Below are 18041 nucleotides of genomic sequence, written 5' to 3' on the forward strand. Positions count from 1 at the left end.
CACCACCATGGGATGGTGAGAAGCAACAGAGCTCAGGTGTCAGAGGTAAAAACTGAACAGTGTGGGCACCAGCATCCTAAAATTATCTCTCTTCTTTTGTCCCTCTCCCTGCTCTGTTTGCATTTACAGCTTCTACCTGTGGTGCATGGAGCTGGACTAGGCACACCTCTCATTCTGTGATGCCTGTGTGCAAATCTGTGCATTTCTGTTCTGGCAGTCCAGCCCCAGGTGCTGGGGAGCTGAGCCTGCTGCATACTGCTCTGGAAAGAGAACCATCTACAAGACGAAGCAAGGAGCACAGCAGAGCACAAGTCACAGGACATGTTTTGTTACTTGGTCTCTATTTCGGTGTTCAGCTGCTCCTACAAAAACATTGCTGAGAGTAGCAAACATCTCTGCAAGTTCCAATCAGTAATTTTAATCCATTAGGTGTTTTTAAACCTGTGATGCTTTGGTATTAAAGTTAATTTGAACAGATCTGAATCAGTACCAATTAAAAAAGCTAATTTAAGGTATCACATTTAAATCACTCACCCTGTTTTTTCCCCTAAGAAATGAGTGGACAGAAGGGACCTCCCCTCTGTGCTGGTTTGCAAGTGACAGGCATTGACTGGTGGCTGTCAGCCTGGCTCGTCTTAGATCTAGCAACGAGGTTTGTGCTTTCTTGGAAAACAAAGAGGCAAAGCTGCCAGCAGTGAAGTGCCTTTTCCTACTCTGCCATGTCACCTTGTCTCTGCAGGAGCCACCTGCACTCCCCTCTTCAGCTTTCTGCCAGGGACCTGCTGGAGGCCTTCAGCTAGGACACAGTAAAATGGAGCTTTGTAAGAACTGCCTGCGTTGCGTTCAGATCTCCCCAAGAGCCTGATCCACACCACAGAGAACCTGCCGGGTCGGTGTTAGGGAGCTGTGGGATTATGAGATGTGTCTGGTTGTGAAGCTGCTTCTGCATTTAGCCTTGGAAGCTTTCCCAGCCACTGTGGGGTTGCTGGTCTGTTTCCCAAGCCAACTGCAAAAGTGTGGCTGAGGATTAAGAGAGCAAAAGAAAGGTCTGAGGAACAGGAAGCAAAAATGACAATGGCTACCAGAAAGATCCAGCACCCTCGGAGATCCTCAAAAGCTGTCTGGAAATGCAGGTCAGGCTGTGTCGGGCCGCAGAGACATCTGTCCTCGTGTCTGGGTCACGGAGCGAGGTCTGGCTTCGCAAAGTGAGAGAGCTTCATCAGCTGGGGCGGCCTCGGCTCTGGTGAGCTTTGTGGAGCAAACATCCTCCTCTGATGGGAGTCATTAGAGCTGCTACAGAGAACCTGCAGCACTGGCAATTACCCCGAGGACTGTGTGATGCTCATTAGGCTGATTAAGCTCGCTTAGCACCGCATTATTTAAGTGGCACCAGGCAAAGCAGCTCTGCCTCGCCGGGGAGGGTATGCTCAGCTGGGAGAAGTCCAGAAGAGTGCCAACACATTCACCCCCACGTTAAAAAAGGGCGGGTTTAGGGGCTGCTGTGGAAAACAAACACTGCGCCCCAGCCTGGGGGCAGCAGTGACCCCGAGCGTGTCCCAGCAAAGCCACGACTGAGCTCTACAACGCGTTTCTTGCGTTAGAGAGCGCACTGCAACTGCAACGCGCTTCCAACTGACCTCCTGGCAGAGGGATGAGGGTTAGGTTGGTAAGGACACGGAAATCAAGTGACAGCCCACGGCTGTGGGAGCAGAGCTCACGATCTTTTGACTCCTGAAGAAAATCCATCCCTTTCTGAACGAGGAGAGGTCTGCACTCTCGGTTCTGCAGAGCACTGCTGGGCTGGGAGCAGGCAGCCTGATTCAGCAGATGTGCTGCATGCTCCCAATAGGCAAAGCTGGTTTGTGCTAAAAAAACCTTATGACAAAATGAGGGTATTGAGTTTTTTAACTGGTGTTTTGTTGTTATTTTTGACAGCCGAATGCTGGTACAGCAGAATGAATTACTGCGGAACAGAGGTGTCAACCCCCGAGAGGCACGGTTTTGTTTGCTCCTCTCTGGAGAGAGAGAAAGCAGCTGGTTACAACCCTGCTTCCAGGAAAGGTGGGGAACTAATTACTTGAAGTGAAGAAAGAATAAATAGAGCTTCTTTGATGGAGCCATTAACTCGCTGCTCCCTGCAGCCAGTTGGAAACGTCCCCTTTAGCTCGTCAAGTTTTCGATGAGTCCTTAGCTGTTGGAAGGAACTGGTGCACCTGCATGAGCATCACACTCCCCACGCCAAGAGGGGCATGGAGGTTGCCCATAGAAGGGCAGCAAAGATGGTGAAAGGTTTGGAGAACAGGGCTGGGGAGGGGCAGCTGAGGGACCTGAGGGTGTTCAGCCAGGAGAAAAGGAGGCTGAGAAGAGAACTTTTGGGTTTCTGCAGTTCTCTGAAAGGGGGTTGGAGCCAGGTGGGGGTTAGTCCCAGGGAACAAGTGACAGGACAAGAGGAGATGGCTTCAAGATGCACCAAGGGAGGTTTAGGTTGGGTATGAGGAAAAAAATTTCTTCATGGCAAAGGCTGTCAAGGCCTGGCCCAGGCTGCCCAGGGCAGTGGTGGAGTCTGCGTCCTTGAGGGGCTTCAAAGCCCTGGAGATGGGTTTCAGTGGTGACCTGGCAGTGCTGGGTGAATGATCTGAAAGGTCTCTTCCATCCTAAAAGATTCCACGATTCCGTGAGTCTGTGGCTACTCCAGTTACTGTCCTGAGACTCCTGGTGTCACCAATGGGGATGTCGCCACCAGAGAGGTGGCGTTTTAGGATTTAAAAGTAATTTGGCATAAAAATAAGGTAAGGCAGCGGCTGTACCTCCTGCATTGCCATTCCCTGCTCCTCCGCCCCTGAAGTTCTCCAGCCCCGGCCATTCCCTTACCCCGCCCCGGGCCAGCGGAGCCCAGGGAGGAGGGTCCCTGGGGAAATAATCCCGGAGCTCGGCAGCCCGGCTCCGCCGCAGGCAGAAGCCCGTCCCCAGGAGGGCATCAGCACAACGCCCACCTCTCTCCTCCCCCCTCTCGTCTTCCGCTCGCCGGGGCCCGGGCGGCGCTGCCGGCAGCCCCCGGCCATCGGCTTCGGGCGCGGCGCTGCCGGGAGGGCGGCAGCTCGGCGGCGGCTCGGCTCCAGCCGCGGCTCCGCTCGTAACCAAGGCGCTGCCAGGCACAGGCGCAAACAGCCGCACACGGAGCGGCTCGGGGCCGCCTTTGCAGCTCTTCTCCCTGCACCATGCTCCGCTGCCGGCACAGCTTGCCCGCTGCTCCCTGACGGGGGCACGCAGCCCGCCGCTGCCCCAGCAGCCGCCCACCGACCCCTGCTTATCCGAGTTAGCTCCGTCCCGGGGACTTCAGGCAGCGTCTGCGCCCCCGCTCCCCGCTGGGGCAGCCCTTGAGCTGCGGGGGATTGAGCTGCGAGCGGCTCGGAGGGGACCGCAGCCGCCGCGGGGGAAGAGGAGCTGCAGCCGCCGCCTCCGGAGCTCTTCATGGCGGCTCACCAGCAAAGCAGGATCCAAGCCTACCTGGAGAAGAACAAGATCGGGCCCCTCTTCGAGGTAAGGTGCCGGCGGCTTCTCCGCCGTGGGGGTCTGGTATCCCCGGCGACGGCAGCTCGGGTGAGAGCAGGGACAGGGACGAGTTCGAGCCTGGCTAGGGCACCGCCGGCACCCTTTGCCCTCCCGCACCGCACCTGTGCCCTCTCTCGCCTCCCTCTTCCATGCCCCCAGGTGCCGGAGCTCCGCGCAGCCCTTCCCGCCTGTCCCGCAGCTTCACTGGGCCTTTGGCTTCTTCAGCACCGGCGGGTCGTGGAACAGGTGCCCCTGCGCCCTCCCACCCGGTTCCCTGACGCCCCTCGGCGATGGTGGGACGGCGACTAGGGACCAGCACACCTTCGGTGCGCTGTGAGGGGGCGGTGGACTCGCCAACCCCCCCGACACATCCTCCGGGCAGGTGCAGGGAGAAGCCGAGGTGCTGGCGGTGCCCCCTACGTGAGCGGCCAGCGAGGAGGGATGGATGGAGGGATAGATGCCTCCGCCGGTGCCCCGGACCCGGCACTCCGGGGGAAATCGGTCCTATGCAAAGTCCCTGTCGGTGGTGTCTTCTGAGGTTCTCATCTGCAGCCGCGCACTTGCGAGCCGTGGCTTTGCGGTGGGCTTTGGCTGCTCTCCCGGAGCCGCGGCGGCTCGGATGGGGAGATGCACAGGTGTGCAGAAGCTGCGAGTTCTCGGAATTGAGAAGTGTGCTGGAGCAGCCGTGGTGGTTACCATTTGATCCTCCTGTCGCTCAGCAGTGTCTGCATCTAAATGCACATACATTAACGCCGGCAGCCAGCTCCCAAGACACAGCTCCCCTTTTTCAGCATTTAACTCGTTCTCTATCAGCGAAATCTCTTCTGCTCTGCTGTGGTAGATGCCTTCTCCTCAGGGCATGTTTAGGACTGGAATTTGCCAACCCTCCTAAGACAGGTTTGATTTGTTTGTTGCCAACCCTCTTAAGAAAGGTTTGAATTTGGTTAGAGAAGTGTTGGTTGAGGGTCGCATGGGCTGAGGCTGGCTCAGTGTCAGAGGTGTTAGATGTTTCCCTTCGGCGTTAACTGAGCCCCCGCTGGGACCGCAGCTGGGCGCTGGGGAGCAGCAGGTGATTTTTCTAGGTCTAGAACTCGCAGAGAGGTTTGAACAGTTCTGTTTCTGAAGAAAAGGCTGCTCAATGGACACAGTTGCTAGGGCTGTGCAGGGAGCGGATGCGGGGATCTTTCAATGGGAACGGTGAGCCTTGGGGGTGTGGAGGAGTTAAGCCCTTGACAGCTGTCACTTTCTTCTACGTGTTCTTAACTCCTTGTTTTACACATTCAAACCCAAGCTTCTCGACGTGCCTGCTCTGAGTCACTGTGTTTTAACCTAGTTTCTCAGTAGCGTAAGATGCTCCTCTCTGTTGTAGGATGCTTTAGATCTCAGCAGTGGAGGAAGAAATGAAGCAGTTGTGTTGGTTACAGCCTTCCGTAGATCATTAAATTGTTCACTAATCTCTGGGGCGAGCAAACTCTGTCACGGTAGAAGGAATCTGTGGAAGGCTCTTTGCATAACCTTGCAGGCTGTCCACAGGTTGTCAGTGACCTCCTGTGTACCAGAAGGAGATTTTGAGTGTGAAATCCACACGGTCAGGAGTGGATCTGAAGTAAGAGGGTTGTGTAGCTGCTTCAAGTTATTTAGTTCTGTAACACTGGGAGGAAGAGGATGGGGATTCTTCTCCCTTCCATTTAATGATTAGCCACTTTAAACCCACTTGTATATTCCATTTTGGTGATGGATTGTTTGTCCTCAACGGGTATCCGATGATCTCCAGCCTGCACTTGATCTTGTAGCCTTTAGTGAGAGGCAGGTGTTCGCAGCTAATGGGAACTGATCACAGCCTCTGCACAGGGCGAAGCTCATGCTCCCCATTAGCGTCCCTGTTACACAGGCATTGTGCCGCAGCAGCAATACCACGGGTTCCTGCTCGGGTGTCCTCACTGGCACATCAGCTTGTCATGTCTCTCCGAGTTCCGCCCCACAGAGGAGACCTGTGCCTGGTCTCTTGCTCCAGAAGAGCCAGGGTCCCCTGCCCCTAGGCTCGATGCTGTGAATCCCCTCTTGTCAGGGCTGACAGTGTCTCTGTGCAGGGAGGACAATGTCCTCATCCCAGGTCAGGGCAGAGTGGATTTGGGTGCAGTTTTCTGTGAGCACATTTGTCTGGGCAGCTCGGGGCTGTGGTTTCTCCATGCGTGCTTCAAGCCATAGTTAGAGAGTGCACAGGGCAGTGCTAGGTGACTGAGGGCACTCAAGGCAAAAGAGGAGGTACAGAGAGGACATGCAGGCTCTCTGGGATGAAGGCAGGGCCGGGGATGCATAACCAGATCTAGTACAGGATCAGCCACCGGGAGAACCTGATCCCATAGACCTTAGGCAGTCTCACAGGTGCACTTGGCTGGCGGCTGGGACAGCGGCTGGGTTCCCGCTGCTGAAGTGCAGTTCCCTGCAGCACAAGCTGTTAGTGGCTGGTTGGCCATTCTGTTCCGGTTAGCCCAGTGGTGTCTCTTTCCTCCCTTCTGTCCTGTCCTTGCCTGGCACGGTCCTTAGGGCTGTCTGTGCCTCATTAAGCAGCAGTATCTACTCAAGCACATCTGTTCTCTTAGACTTCGCCTGGTTTTGCTCACCCTCAGCACGAGCTGCAGGTGCAGATGAGTTCAGGTTCATTTCTTTGCCAAAGTTTGGTGTGGTTTGACAGTGGACTTGTTCTCCCAGTTAGTGGTAAGGAGAAGTGTTGAAGGCACATGCTGCCACGTGAGCTGCAGGAAGCCTGTGCACCCCCCTTGGGTAAAAAGTTGTTTCCAGCTCCCTAAAGAAAGGTAGGAGTAACCTTCTGGAGAAAGAATTAATGAGCTTGGGCTGACTCAGCAGGCATCAGGTTTCTCCTGATGGGGTAGTAGGAAGTCCTCTCCCCTCAGCTGTGAATGGTAACACAGATTCACTCCATTCCAAACGTTTTTACTAGTTAAGTTCTTATTTCTGGCTTCGAGGTGGGAAGGAAGGTGGGTGGGAATTTGTGTGTGCATCTGAGACTGTGTCAGTTTTGGGACTTAAGACAGATTGCAAACCAACTTGGATCCTTCAGCCTCGTTTGCCCTGGGGAATGTATGTCCTCATACCAGGGGGGTTTCAGACCTGTTACTTCTCTGCCTTTTCCTCTTGCTGGTGCCTGGGGGGTTGCAGAGAAATCCCTCTGGAGCTATAGGTCAGCTTCAGCATGCCCAGGGCTGTGCAGGTGGTGGCAGAGCTGACAGCAAAGCCTTCGGTTAACCCCTTACCTTCTGCCAGGTTCCATGAGCGGCTTACCCTGGCATGTAGGGTTTGTGTGCTGTGCTTAGTGCCCTCGTTTAGGTTTGGGGAATGCTCTTCAGAAGTGCCTCTCTGGGATTTTGGTGCTCACACCAGCACAGCACTGCCTGAGGTTGGTTGGGTTTTTTAGCTGTTTATTTTTTTCCATTTAACTTGGGAGTGCACCAGGAATTCTAAATCTGATTTCTGTCTGAGGGAGCTTCACTGTCGTTTTTTTTTCATCTCTCTCAAATGTGAACAGGAGGTGTGTTCCTGAAATTGGCTGGGACAGAGTATCTGGAATCAGCACCCACTCATTCCTGTCTGAGTGAAGTATTGACCCACTTTGTGTCTGGAGCATGCAGTGCAGCCAGTCCTGGTTGTGTTGATAACCCCAGTGAGGGACCCACTGCCTGCCAGGCTTGGTGTGGCTGCAGCTCCTCAGCAGCCAGCTGTGCTCTCGTCTGGGCACCCTGACAGCGAGCTGCTGTGGAGACAAAGCTGGATCAGCACTCCTAAGAGCAGGCTGCAATAAATCTCCAAGAGCTCTGTGATAAATTTGGTGTTTGGGGATTTTCTTATTTATAGAACCACAGCCAAAAAGCATCTGGCAGGTACCTCCCTGTTAGGCAAACCAGGAGACTGCGAGCTCCTGGAGTTATGAAGAGCTGAAGAATCCTTCTCTAAATGAACACAGCAACCCTCTGGCCACCTGAGACTCTTTCTCAGGGTGACGTGGGGTTAAACTGTGGCTCTCATTTGAGCGCGCAGAGGCTTTGTTCCTACTGGTGGAATTGTCTTGGTTAGAAAAGTCCTCTGAGGTCATCGAGTCCAACCACCAGCCCAGCACCGGCAGTGCTCTGGGAGTGCTGCAGTGCTGCACAGTGAGGAGCAGGGCAGCACAGAGCTCCTCTTCTGTTTTTCCTTTCTTTTGGTTGCATGCTTCGGTAGGACTTTGTGCTAGCCTTGGTGTGCACTGAAGTAAAAGGCCTACTTAAGGGAAATGAAAGTCAGCACTGGAGCAGAGATGTCCTTTGCTTTTTGGGGAATAGCTGCCTTGGTAAAGTTGTATTTCAGGGAAAACAAGTGGAAAACCCTAGAGAGAGCTCCAACAACCAGTTCCAGCAGCAAGGGCTCTGTGCTGCTTGCTTGGGTTGGGTGACCAAGAGGCTGCAGGAGCTGCAGGTGAGGCACCAGTAGTGCTCCTCCCCTGTGGCTTTAGCAGAGGCTGTCCCCAACAGGGCCAAGTTTGGCTCTTGCTGCCTGGCAGGTTCGTCTGTCAATGTTTGGAGGAATCTGCAGCTGTGTTGTGTGTGCTGCCCTGGGAACTGGCCTGCAGCTGGTGGAAGGCTGGGGCCCTTCAGCCTAACTGGCTCTCTGCTCTCGATAGCTCGCGTTGCTCCAGGCTGGCAGGTTAGCACTCGCCAGGGCAGGCTGTGAGGATCATCTGGCAGCCACTTGCTGCAGGTCCTGGTCACCTTCGTTGCTGGCTGTCCATCCCTGCTGTCCTTGTCCCAGAACTGGTGGTTGTTTCTCACTGCCCTTACCCAGCTTGGGAAGAGGACATGGAAGTCTGCAGAGAAGTGGGAAGCGTCCAGCTGGTTTGGCTTGGTGGTCACCATGCAGCCTGACAAGGAGCATGACACCCACTCGGGAGAGGAAATGCAAGTGCCAGAGGTGAGGGTAGGAGAGGAGCATAGGAAGCTGCTCTGAGGGTATAAGTGGTCTCCAGATCATGCCCCGAGCTCCAGCTGCTCAGCTCTACCCCAGGAGCTTGTGTGTGTGTCAGCTTGGTGCGGATCTTGCTTTTTAAAGCTGCAGTTCCCCAGAGGCGAGGAGAATGTCCTGGAGCCCACAGGCCTTTCTGGGAAGGAGCAGAAGAGGGAACTGAGTCATTAGGGAGGGTGGCCTAATGAATTAGGAGGATGACCGTGTGAGTAAGGTGATTGTGGAGGTGAGAATGGACAGGAACTGGGAGGCGATGGGGTGAGAAAGATCAGTGCAGCATTGCCTGCCTCTTCTTTCCCTTCCCTTTGGCTTGCTTCTACAGTCTCAGTCCAATGGTTACCTGGGAGCTGTGCTGCTTTGCTTTGAGGAGAGGTTCCAGTGCCTGTGGCTGCTGAGAGCATGGCTGAAGGGTGACAAACACAGGGCAAATACCAGAAGATGTCACTTCTTATCATCTGAAGAGCTCTGCCTGTTTTGCACATTTGAGTGTCTGACTCACTCCTGCTACTTGAGCTTGGCAACGCTGCGTGGATATAGATCTGCCAGGGAGTTAAAGGTGTCCTTAGCACTGCCATTGACACTGCCTGCTGTGCCACGAGCTCCTGCAGCAGGCTGGCATCACGGTCCAATCTGACAGGCTGGACACCCCCAGCTCTCTCAGCCTGTCCCCACAGCAGAGGGGTACCCAACTGGGGTCATTGTTGTGGCCTCCTCTGGACCTGGTCTCTGTCTCTCCTGCACTGAGGATGCCAGAGCTGGATCCAGCACTGGGCTTCTGACACATCCCTTTGCATGGTGTGGAGCCCCCAGGAGGTGTCTGGGAAGTCCTGCTACGTGTGCCCTGCATCAGGGTAACAGCAGCAGGTGAAGTGCCTGCAGGGTGGTGCAGAATGTGACACAGGGAAGCTGTCTGGGGGCAAAGGCTGGATGGAGACTCACCAGTGTGGAGCCAAGCGAAGACTAAATGGCTCAAGTAACAGATTCAATCTCCATTTCCTATCTTGTGAAGGAGAGTACCTGGAAGAAGCAGCCAGCAGGGGAGAGAAGGGAACAAAGGTAAACAAGAGATGGGAGAGAATTGACTTTCTTCAGTCGAGAAGAACAGGTTAGAAAAATGAAGCTGGGCAAAGGAAAGAACCACTTAACATTAGCTTAGCTGAAGAGAAAGTGAAGTCAGGACAGAAAATAAACCAGACAGGAGTTAGGCACTGAGATGGCAGCCATCCGAGAGGGCAGGGAGGGGCCTGGCTGCTGTCCCACGGCCTGAGCACAGCCTGCAGGCTCCATGCAGGGAGACGCAAGCACAGAGCAAACCCCTTTAGCTCTTTGTCTTCGTGTGCTTTTCTCAGCAAGGCCCTGAGCCTGTTATGGCCCTTCTGCCTCCTCTTGCTCCTTTGTGCTGCCTGAGTGCCTGGCAGTGCTGTTATCCCACGGGCCAGTGCCACACGTTCCCCTAGAAGGGCATCTTCTCTCCTGCCCCACATGGTGCGGTGCCCTGGAGCTCGGACGTGTCTGAGGGCTGCTGCGGGCACAGTGAGCTCTCACCAGGGGCCCTGCTGCTGTAGGTGAGCTTTGCCAGAGGAATTGCTTCACTTGGAGCCAGGCAGATTTAGCCTAAAGTCAAACGAACAGCAGTGGAATGCTCAGGAGGCTTTAGCTGGGCACTGTCGGGGTGGGAAGTGTCTGTGCTGTGCCAGGACCACAGACATGCAGCAGTGCTCTGCAGGCCTTGTTGCAAGCTGAACAGCACTACAAAAGATGATTAATGATGCTTTGGCTGTTAGCAGAAATAGCTCTGCAGCCCCAAACCCAACCACATCATCCACAGTGACCCAGATCTCAGCTCCTAGAAGGCAAGTGGCTCCTGGCTGCCCAGGCGTTGCGGTGTCGATGGTGGAAGTGTCTGATGAGAAGTGATGGACCCGACTCTGGCTCTGGGTACAGTTCAATTATCTGTCCTTAAACATTACCACTGCTGCCCAGCTCAAGTGCTGAGTCCCTAGTGCAGCTGCACTTGTGAGGTGCCCACTGAGGGCTCTGCCTTTCCTCTGAGATCCTCTCCTTTGGGCCCTCGTTGGAAACACTGAGCTGGAGGAGAGCTCCCAGGTGTCGTGTCCTGGGCAGGTTGGCAAGGGCACACTGTGCAGGTCCTGGTGACAAAGAGTGCAAGTGACAGTGTTTGGGAATATACCTGCTTGGTGTAGGTGTTGAACTTCCCTGGTTTGGGCCACAGAGTGATTGTAATAAGTCAGTCCATGTGATGTATGGCATTGAGGCCGGAGCTTTGCTCAGCCTGCAGAACCACCTTCTGGTGGCCTTTCAGTGCTAAGGGGGCCAAGCAGAAAGCTGAGGACAGACTTTTGAGCAGGGTCTGCTGTGACAGGACAAGGGATAGTGGTTTGAACCAAAAGAGGACATTTAGTCTACAGAGAACAAAGCAATGTTTGATACTGAGGGTGGTGAGAGCCTGGCCTGGGTTGCCCAGAGAGGTGGGAGAAGCCCATCCCTGGAGCCATTGCAGGTCAGGTTATTTGGGGCTCTGAGCAACCTACTTTGCTTGGAGATGTCCCTGATGACTGCAGGGTGCTGGACTGGTTGACCCTGGGCTGTCCCCTCCAAGCCAGGCTGCAGTCCCCTGATCCTGTGCAGTTACTGGAACTCCCCTTTCTTTGGTGGTTTCCTCTGAAGCCGTTTTGGTGCTGCTTTCTTTTCCTTTTTCTCTCGGGATAAAGCAGCATTCCCAAGCTGACCTTTTCATCCCTCAGCCCAGTGTCAATGGGTTTTCCTTAGTGCATGCCTGTGCTGGGCATGGCGTGGAGATGGCCTTGACCTTGGGCTCCTCGCTGTCACCTCGGTGACGTGCAGCTCGCGGGGCGCAGCGTGCCCAGCTCACATAAGATGTCCATCTAGCTGGCCCCATTATCTCAGACCTACTCCAGCTGTGGCCATGATAGGATAAGTGTCAGCCCTGAGCCCGTGCAGCCAGTGCTCTTGTCCTCCAGGGGCCGAGCAGCAGTGACCAACATCCTTGGGGCTCAGAGGCTTTTCTGCAGCTCACGTTGGCACGGTTCTCAGTTTGCAGCTGCTGTGGAGCTCCAGCGTGGGGGAGGCTGTTTCATTCTGCCTGCTTGGACCAGGGCTCTGCAAGGACTTGGGCACCGCAGTCACTGTGGAAGGGAAGAAATAATGAGGAGTGGAAGAGCAGCCAGTGATAAAGGCTGGAGGTAAACTCCGGACCTGCTTCAGCTCTTTTCCAGTGGCATCACACCCAAGTCTTTGTTTGAATTAATCTCATTTCCAGCTGTCACTGCTGGGTTTGTGTTGAGAGGTGCAAAAGAAAAGACATCTCAAAAGAGAATTAGCAGTAGTTGGGTCACTTTGTACTTTGTGGAATGGTTTGGGTTGGAAGGGACCTTAAAGCTCCTCCAGTTCCACACCCACACGTCCCATCAGCCCGGGTTGCTCAGGGACTCATCCTGGCCTTGAACACCACCAGGGAGGGGACATCCACAGCCTCCCTGGGCAACCTGTGGCAGTATCTCTCTACCCTCACTTTAAAGGATTTCTTCCTAATCTCCACTCTCAATCTGCCCTCCTCAAGCATTTACACTTGAATGAATGTCCACTTGTATGTGCTTGTCCTCAGGATGCCAGCTGTGCCTTCTGAATTCCTTGCCACTGGCACTGCAGGGAGCAGCTGTAGGGCGGATGCCCTGCAACAGAGAAACAGAGCTGCTAATGGGTTCCGATGGTAAATCAGTCACCAGTTGTTCAGCTCCTCAGTGTGAATTCCTGTGCTCATGGTCTCGACTTGGTGTGCTGCACAAAGGCTGATGGCTTCTGCAAGGCTGAAGATCTTGCAGTTAAAAAGCTGGTTTCAGCGTGGGGTCTGCAGAGTTCAGCTGGGTGTACAATTAAGCAAACCCTTCCTCCAGCCCTAAGTGGACCCAGGTGGAAATGCCTGCTGATAGAGGAGGAAATTAGGGGCTTCATAATGTCCCCTTGGAGTTGGAAAAGCACCAGGTGTGAGCTGTGCAGAGCCCAGGTGGAGGTGGTTGTGTGCTCGGAAGGGTGTTTGGGAGCCATCAAGGGTCTGCTGCAGACAGCCTGAGTGGCTTTTGTGGCCATGCCGACAAGGAGCTGGCATCTCCTGCTGCCCGGGCAGGGCAAATCAGAGACCCCTCTCCTGGGAGGGGGAACAAGTAGCTTGGAACCAATCAACACAACTGCTTAGCTGTGAAGCAACCTTTTCTCCTCTTAAAATGCTGCCTAAACCCAGCCCTTCAGTCCCATTTAAGGATCCCCAGCCCCACCTGCAGTATAGCAGCTCTGCAGGTGTGTTTTGCTGGGGGGGGGGAAGTGAATTTCCAGACCTTTCTGTGGTAACAAATTCTGATCTTTCCAGAACTCTCTGTTGTATTGGTGCATGCTAAACGTTTAGCTCTGTTTAAAAAGCTGATTACAGCAGTGCTATGGAGTCGTGGGAGACCATTTCAGTCTCTCCCAGGTAAATAATAGGAAATGAAGATGTGTATCTGAACTGATACTCAGCTGTTCAGAGTGTGTGCACAGGGCTTGTAATTAGGCTGGGGACTGCCAGGGGTTGTTCAGCTGCTCTGCTACAGGAGCACCTCCAGGTGAGAGGAGCTGAGCAGATTCTAACCCTCAGGGAGCCTCAGGAACTTGTTTGGTGTCTGTTCCATGAGCAAATCTAGGGTTAATTTATGCAGATAGTGGAATCTGTGTCGGAACTTCCCCACCCCGGGCTCTGGTAACTCCATCCTCCAGTCCCTGTCACTGCTGGCTGCTGTGTGAGCTTTCATAGGAAGGTTCTAGAAAGTCTTGGCCGAGCTCTGAACATTTGCTAAGGCAAAGTAGGAATGATTTTTCCTCTTGGAAGTCCTGCAGAATGTTTAACAACTTGGGCTGCACACAGAGCAGAGCTCTTGGGAACATCTCCTATTTGTCTTTGTTCCACCTGAGTGGCTGTAAGGTAGTGATGCCTCTGCTTGTGCCCTGCCAGCACAGCAGGAGCTGCACTGATTTGCCTTTCCTGGGCAAGGCTGATCTGCAGTGCCTGCTTCCAGAGCTGTCCCAGCAGTGTCTGCCACGGGCACCTGGCAGCTCTGGCCTTGAATCTTTGTGCCCATGTGGCTCTGACTCTCTGCAGTTTCATGGTGCCAACCATCCTATGGTTGGCATGTTTCTACCTGCATGTGCTCCTGAAACCCACGGAAGACATCCACTGGTGGCTTCCACTGCTACGGTGGTGATGTGCTGAGTCTGGCTGGGATGGAGGGAGGGGGCTCCTGCAGAGAGCACACAGGGTCTGGCTGGGATGGAGGGAGGGGGCTCCTGCAGAGCCCGCGGGCGCTGTGTGTCAGGGCTGGGGCTGAAGCAGTGCCGAGTCAGCAGCGTCTGGTGAGAGCTGAGCGGTGCTGGAGCAGGGCGAAGCCTTTTCTGCTCCTCACTGTCCAGCAGCCAGCAGGCTGGGAGGGGACGCAGCTGGGACAGCTGGCCCTGGCTGACCAGAGGGATGTGGCAGACCAGATGAGGCTTTATCAGTGTGGTGAGTGTTGGCATGCTGGGGCTTATCCGAGGGCATGGCTTTAGCTTCCTGTTCTTCTGCAGAGGTGCTGTTAACGCTTGGCTTGGAGTGGCCCAGGAGCTGTGACCTCCCTTTTGACAGCATTCTTGTCTGAAGTGGTTGGAGAAAGGAAACCTTTCAGTGACAAAACCCAAGAGCAGAGGTGCTTGAAGCTGCTTTGTGATCTCGGGAGTGGTGTAGTACGCCGTGGACAAAGATGTTTGAAATGCCAGGAAAGAGATAAGCAGGGAAGAGCCTCAGAGGAAGTGCAGGTGGAAAAATGCAGCAGGAGGCTGGGGCAGATGCTGCATGGTGTGTGTTGGAGTGTGGCCAGCTGCCAGGAGCTCACTTTGGAGCTGTCCACTGAACCTACCCTCTCTGGTCATCCGGGAGCTCTCTGGGCTCCTGTGCCCTCTTTGTGGGCAAGATCACCACTGACACTGGTGTGAAGGCCACTGGATCTAACTGTGGCGTGGAACTGCAGCCCATCAAAATCTTGCAGCCTAAGCCACTCAGTCCTTTGGCCAGGGCAGAGGTCTCCTGAGGACCAGGAGTTAAACCCAGCCCTGTGATTGCTGTGTGGTTACTGTTAGCAATGACAGGGCAAGACAAAATGTCTCTTAATTAACTTAACATCTAGGTATGTTGAGACCTAGCTAATTAGAGTCTTCTTGTAATTAGTCCCATGATTAATAGACTGTGAAGACTGTTCCATTTGTATGTGCTGCATGGACAGTCACAAGGAAATGAAACCCTGGGCCCGAGCTGAATGGAGTTGCTGAGGACAGCACGGCAGTGAGAGATGGGCCCTGCAGAAAGGCTTCATACATTAAATGCTGGCTTGGACCTATTTGCTTCCAGATCTCCTGCAGCCTCCTCAATAAGTGCTTGCATCCTGCTCTTGGAAGTGGATCCACAGATCCACTCCTGTAAGCTCCTTTTAAAGCAGTCTGTCTTACATGGCAGTGAAAGTCTGCAGAGATACAGCTCCAGAAGGAAGGATGTCTCCAGGGATGGGGCCTCCAGAACATCCCTGGGCAGCCTGTGCCAGTGTTCCACCACCCTCGCTGTGCAGAGCTTCCTTCTGGTGTCCAGCCCAGACCTGCCCTGCTCCAGCTGAGAAGAGCAGAAAGCAGAGTTGGCATTTGGCAGGGACATGGGCATGCCTAGCACTTCTGTCTGCACTTCTAGCTGAAGCTCCTGTGCTGAATTTCTCATCAGAACATGAATCTCTGTTTTCACCCTGCTGTGCTGTTCTGCCTGTTCCTGCTGCAGAGGCTTCATTCAGGCTGGTTGGGCTCCTGCCTGTTCCTCCACAGCCTCACTGCTGAGCTCGCCTTGAGTCAGAGCAGGCTGCTGCCAGCCAGAGAGGCTTTATTTTGGTGCCTTGTTGTACACCTCAGTTCTTCTTATTCCATCCCTTCACTCTGTCAACTTGGTTTGGAACCATTTCAAACCTGTGAAGTCTATTTTGGGTCTCGTGTAGTTTGTGATTCCTGCTGTCTGCTGAGATGCTACCCGAGCAGCAGCTGAGAGCGTGGAGCCAGCCTGGGGTGGTTTCATCTGAAGGTTAAGGTGGTTCTGCTGGAGAGAGCTGCTAAGGTGAGATTGCCCTCAGCAGCTATCCCTGATCTTTGTCCCCTCACCATCAGTGAAGCTCATGTCTGGATGTTAAAACCTGAGCATCTGTACTGCTTGTGGGGAGTTTGCTTTTCCTCTTGGATGGCTTTGGGGTTTCTTTTGGTTTCTTTTGCTCCTCCACCCCATGACATAGCAACCCAGCACAGGCAGGTCACACAATTGGTAGGTGATCACTCCCCTGGAGATGTTCAAGGCCAGGTTGAATGAGGCCTTGAGCAACCTTGCCCAGGGGAGCATGCCCCTGCCAGTTCCAGGGGGACTGGAACTAGATGATCTTCAAGGTCCTTTCCAACCCAAACCATTCCACGGTCTCTCCTGCTGGGGATGGTGAGTCTCAGAGGAAGCATGGGCTTGGGGAGTGTGGCTTGGGGCTGAGCAGCTGCAGTTAGGTGATGCCTAGATGGTCTGGGTGGCAGAATTTGGCAAGAGAGCAGAGGCAGTGCTCCCACTTCTGTGGTCTGTGGCAGGAGGCTGCGGAAGGAGGTAACACCTTCTGTAGGTGAGTGTGAGCTTGTCCCGAGCATGCATCTGGAAATGTGGTCACTGCTGGTGCTGCTGGGGTGGAGGGGTGCAGGGCAGGGGCAGGACCCAGCTGTGCTGAGCTGGAGACCACTCCCAGACCTTGCTTGGAGCAGCCTGAGAAGCAGATCTCTAAGAGCTTCTCCACTCTCCTTTTACAACAGAGTAGTCACACTAAAAGCTCTGCTTCCACAAATAGAAGGCTTCAGCTGGGCCACCTTGCAGCTGCCTGCAGCTGTGTTCACTCCTAAGGGCCTCTCTGGAAGCACTTGGGGCAGACCAGCTGGAGGCTCAGGGCACAAAGCAGTTGGGTTTTGCCCTGCGTCTTACCCCAGTTGGTGAGGATTCCAGCAATGCTTTTTCTCTTCAGCCTTAGGTGTCCAGGGTTGGTACAACTCCTTTGTTGCTCCAGATCAAGGAGCCTCTCTCTCTCCAGTCCTTTCAACTTGCCTGGCTCACAGGGCCACGGAGCAGGGGTGACCGTGCTGGGGGCCAGCACAGAGCTCTCCAGCAGCGTTAGCAGTGCGCTACAGAGCGGTGCTTCTCGCAGGGGCCGGCTCCACCCCAGCTGAGAGCGGCACTTGCTGCAGTGATGCCTTTCAGTTTTAGTGCTATGTCTCAGAGCCAGGTACAGAAGCTGCTAATCAATTTCATGAGGCCAATTAAAGGTAATTTCTCCCTGCCAGTGGTGGCAGCAGCCAGGCAGCTCCACACATCTGACACTGGCACAGGCACTGCACCGCTTGTCAGCACCAGCTTCTGACCTCTGCCTGGCTTTTGGCAGGAACAGGTTGTCACCCAGGCTTGCCTTCAGAGCAGCCTGGGGCTCTGCTCTCAGACTCTTGTTTTTATCCCTCCAAGGCAAAAGGATCCAGTCCTCAAGGCAGGGTTAGGGGAAATGGTTCAGTCTGGACTGGCAGTGACAGGTTGGCACTTCCCTTTGGTACAGGGCCCTCTGCAGCAGGCTTCCCACACCTTTGTGTCATGAGCTTGCACCTTGCCACTTGCCACCAATTCTGCATTTTGGAGGAACAAAAAAAAAAAAGGAGGGAAAAAGGAAGCTTTGCTGTCAGTGTTGCCAAGCAACCCAAACATGAACTGCTCCAGCTTCTGGATTTTTCCTGTGTGATGTCTGTCAGAGGCTTTCTCCCACCATGGTGAGAGACAGTCTAGATGAAGCTCCACTCCATAGCCATTTCTGGCTGAGATTCTCCCTGTTTGGAGTGGTTTGGGCATGCAGTGAGCTGTCTGATGTACGTTCCAGTGGGGAAGTGACTGTACAGGCCAAGAGCCCTTCAGACAGGGACATCTCCTAGGGCAGAGCCAGCAGCTGGTGCAGGAGATGGCTCTGTCCAGCTGCTCTCTTCAGCTGGTGTCAGGCTTGTCCTTTATGAATGCTGCTGCTGCCCAGCTGAGGTGCAGCATCCCACTAATGTTTTGTTCTGTTTTGATTTCCTAAAGGAGTTGATGACCAAGCTGATAACAGAGACCCCTGACCAGCCAATCCCATTTCTAATTGATCATCTTCAGTCCAAACAGGGGAACCGTGGGCAGCTCCAGAGGACACTGTCTGGTTCTGCTGCCCTCTGGGCAGAGACTGAAACCCCAGGTATGTTCTGTCTGCAGTCTCACCCTCCTATTTCTCCCCATCCTTTCCTGGTGGGCAGACACTGGGGCTGGGCATGCCCCACAAATCCTCCTTGCCCAGCAGACACTGAATTGAAGGGGT

The 18041-nt window shown here is 54.2% G+C and overlaps 1 protein-coding gene and 1 long non-coding RNA gene across 5 annotated transcripts in view; both read left to right on the top strand.

Annotated features, from left to right (window-relative positions):
• Nucleotides 1–1374: 1374 nt before the first annotated feature.
• On the top strand, nucleotides 1375–2163 carry LOC135189778 (uncharacterized). The gene is made up of 2 exons (XR_010308293.1): nucleotides 1375–1766; nucleotides 1936–2163. It is a non-coding gene; the product is annotated as an uncharacterized LOC135189778 (long non-coding RNA).
• A 943-nt stretch (nucleotides 2164–3106) lies between these two features.
• C34H8orf34 (chromosome 34 C8orf34 homolog) overlaps nucleotides 3107–18041 on the top strand; it is a 47436-nt gene continuing 32501 nt past the window's right edge. For 2 of the 4 annotated variants that reach the window (XM_064170497.1, XM_064170500.1), the window contains exons 1-2: nucleotides 3107–3540; nucleotides 17774–17921. In XM_064170497.1, the coding sequence (XP_064026567.1) occupies nucleotides 3472–3540; nucleotides 17774–17921 (217 nt within the window). In that variant the 5' untranslated portion in view covers nucleotides 3107–3471. Of the gene's footprint in view, nucleotides 3541–4332; nucleotides 4450–11767; nucleotides 11790–17773; nucleotides 17922–18041 lie in introns of those variants that run through there. The other 2 variants (XM_064170498.1, XM_064170499.1) reach the window with 2 other exon arrangements.

Source organism: Pogoniulus pusillus, chromosome 34 (genome assembly GCF_015220805.1).
Source record: "Pogoniulus pusillus isolate bPogPus1 chromosome 34, bPogPus1.pri, whole genome shotgun sequence".
NCBI lineage: Eukaryota > Metazoa > Chordata > Aves > Piciformes > Lybiidae > Pogoniulus > Pogoniulus pusillus.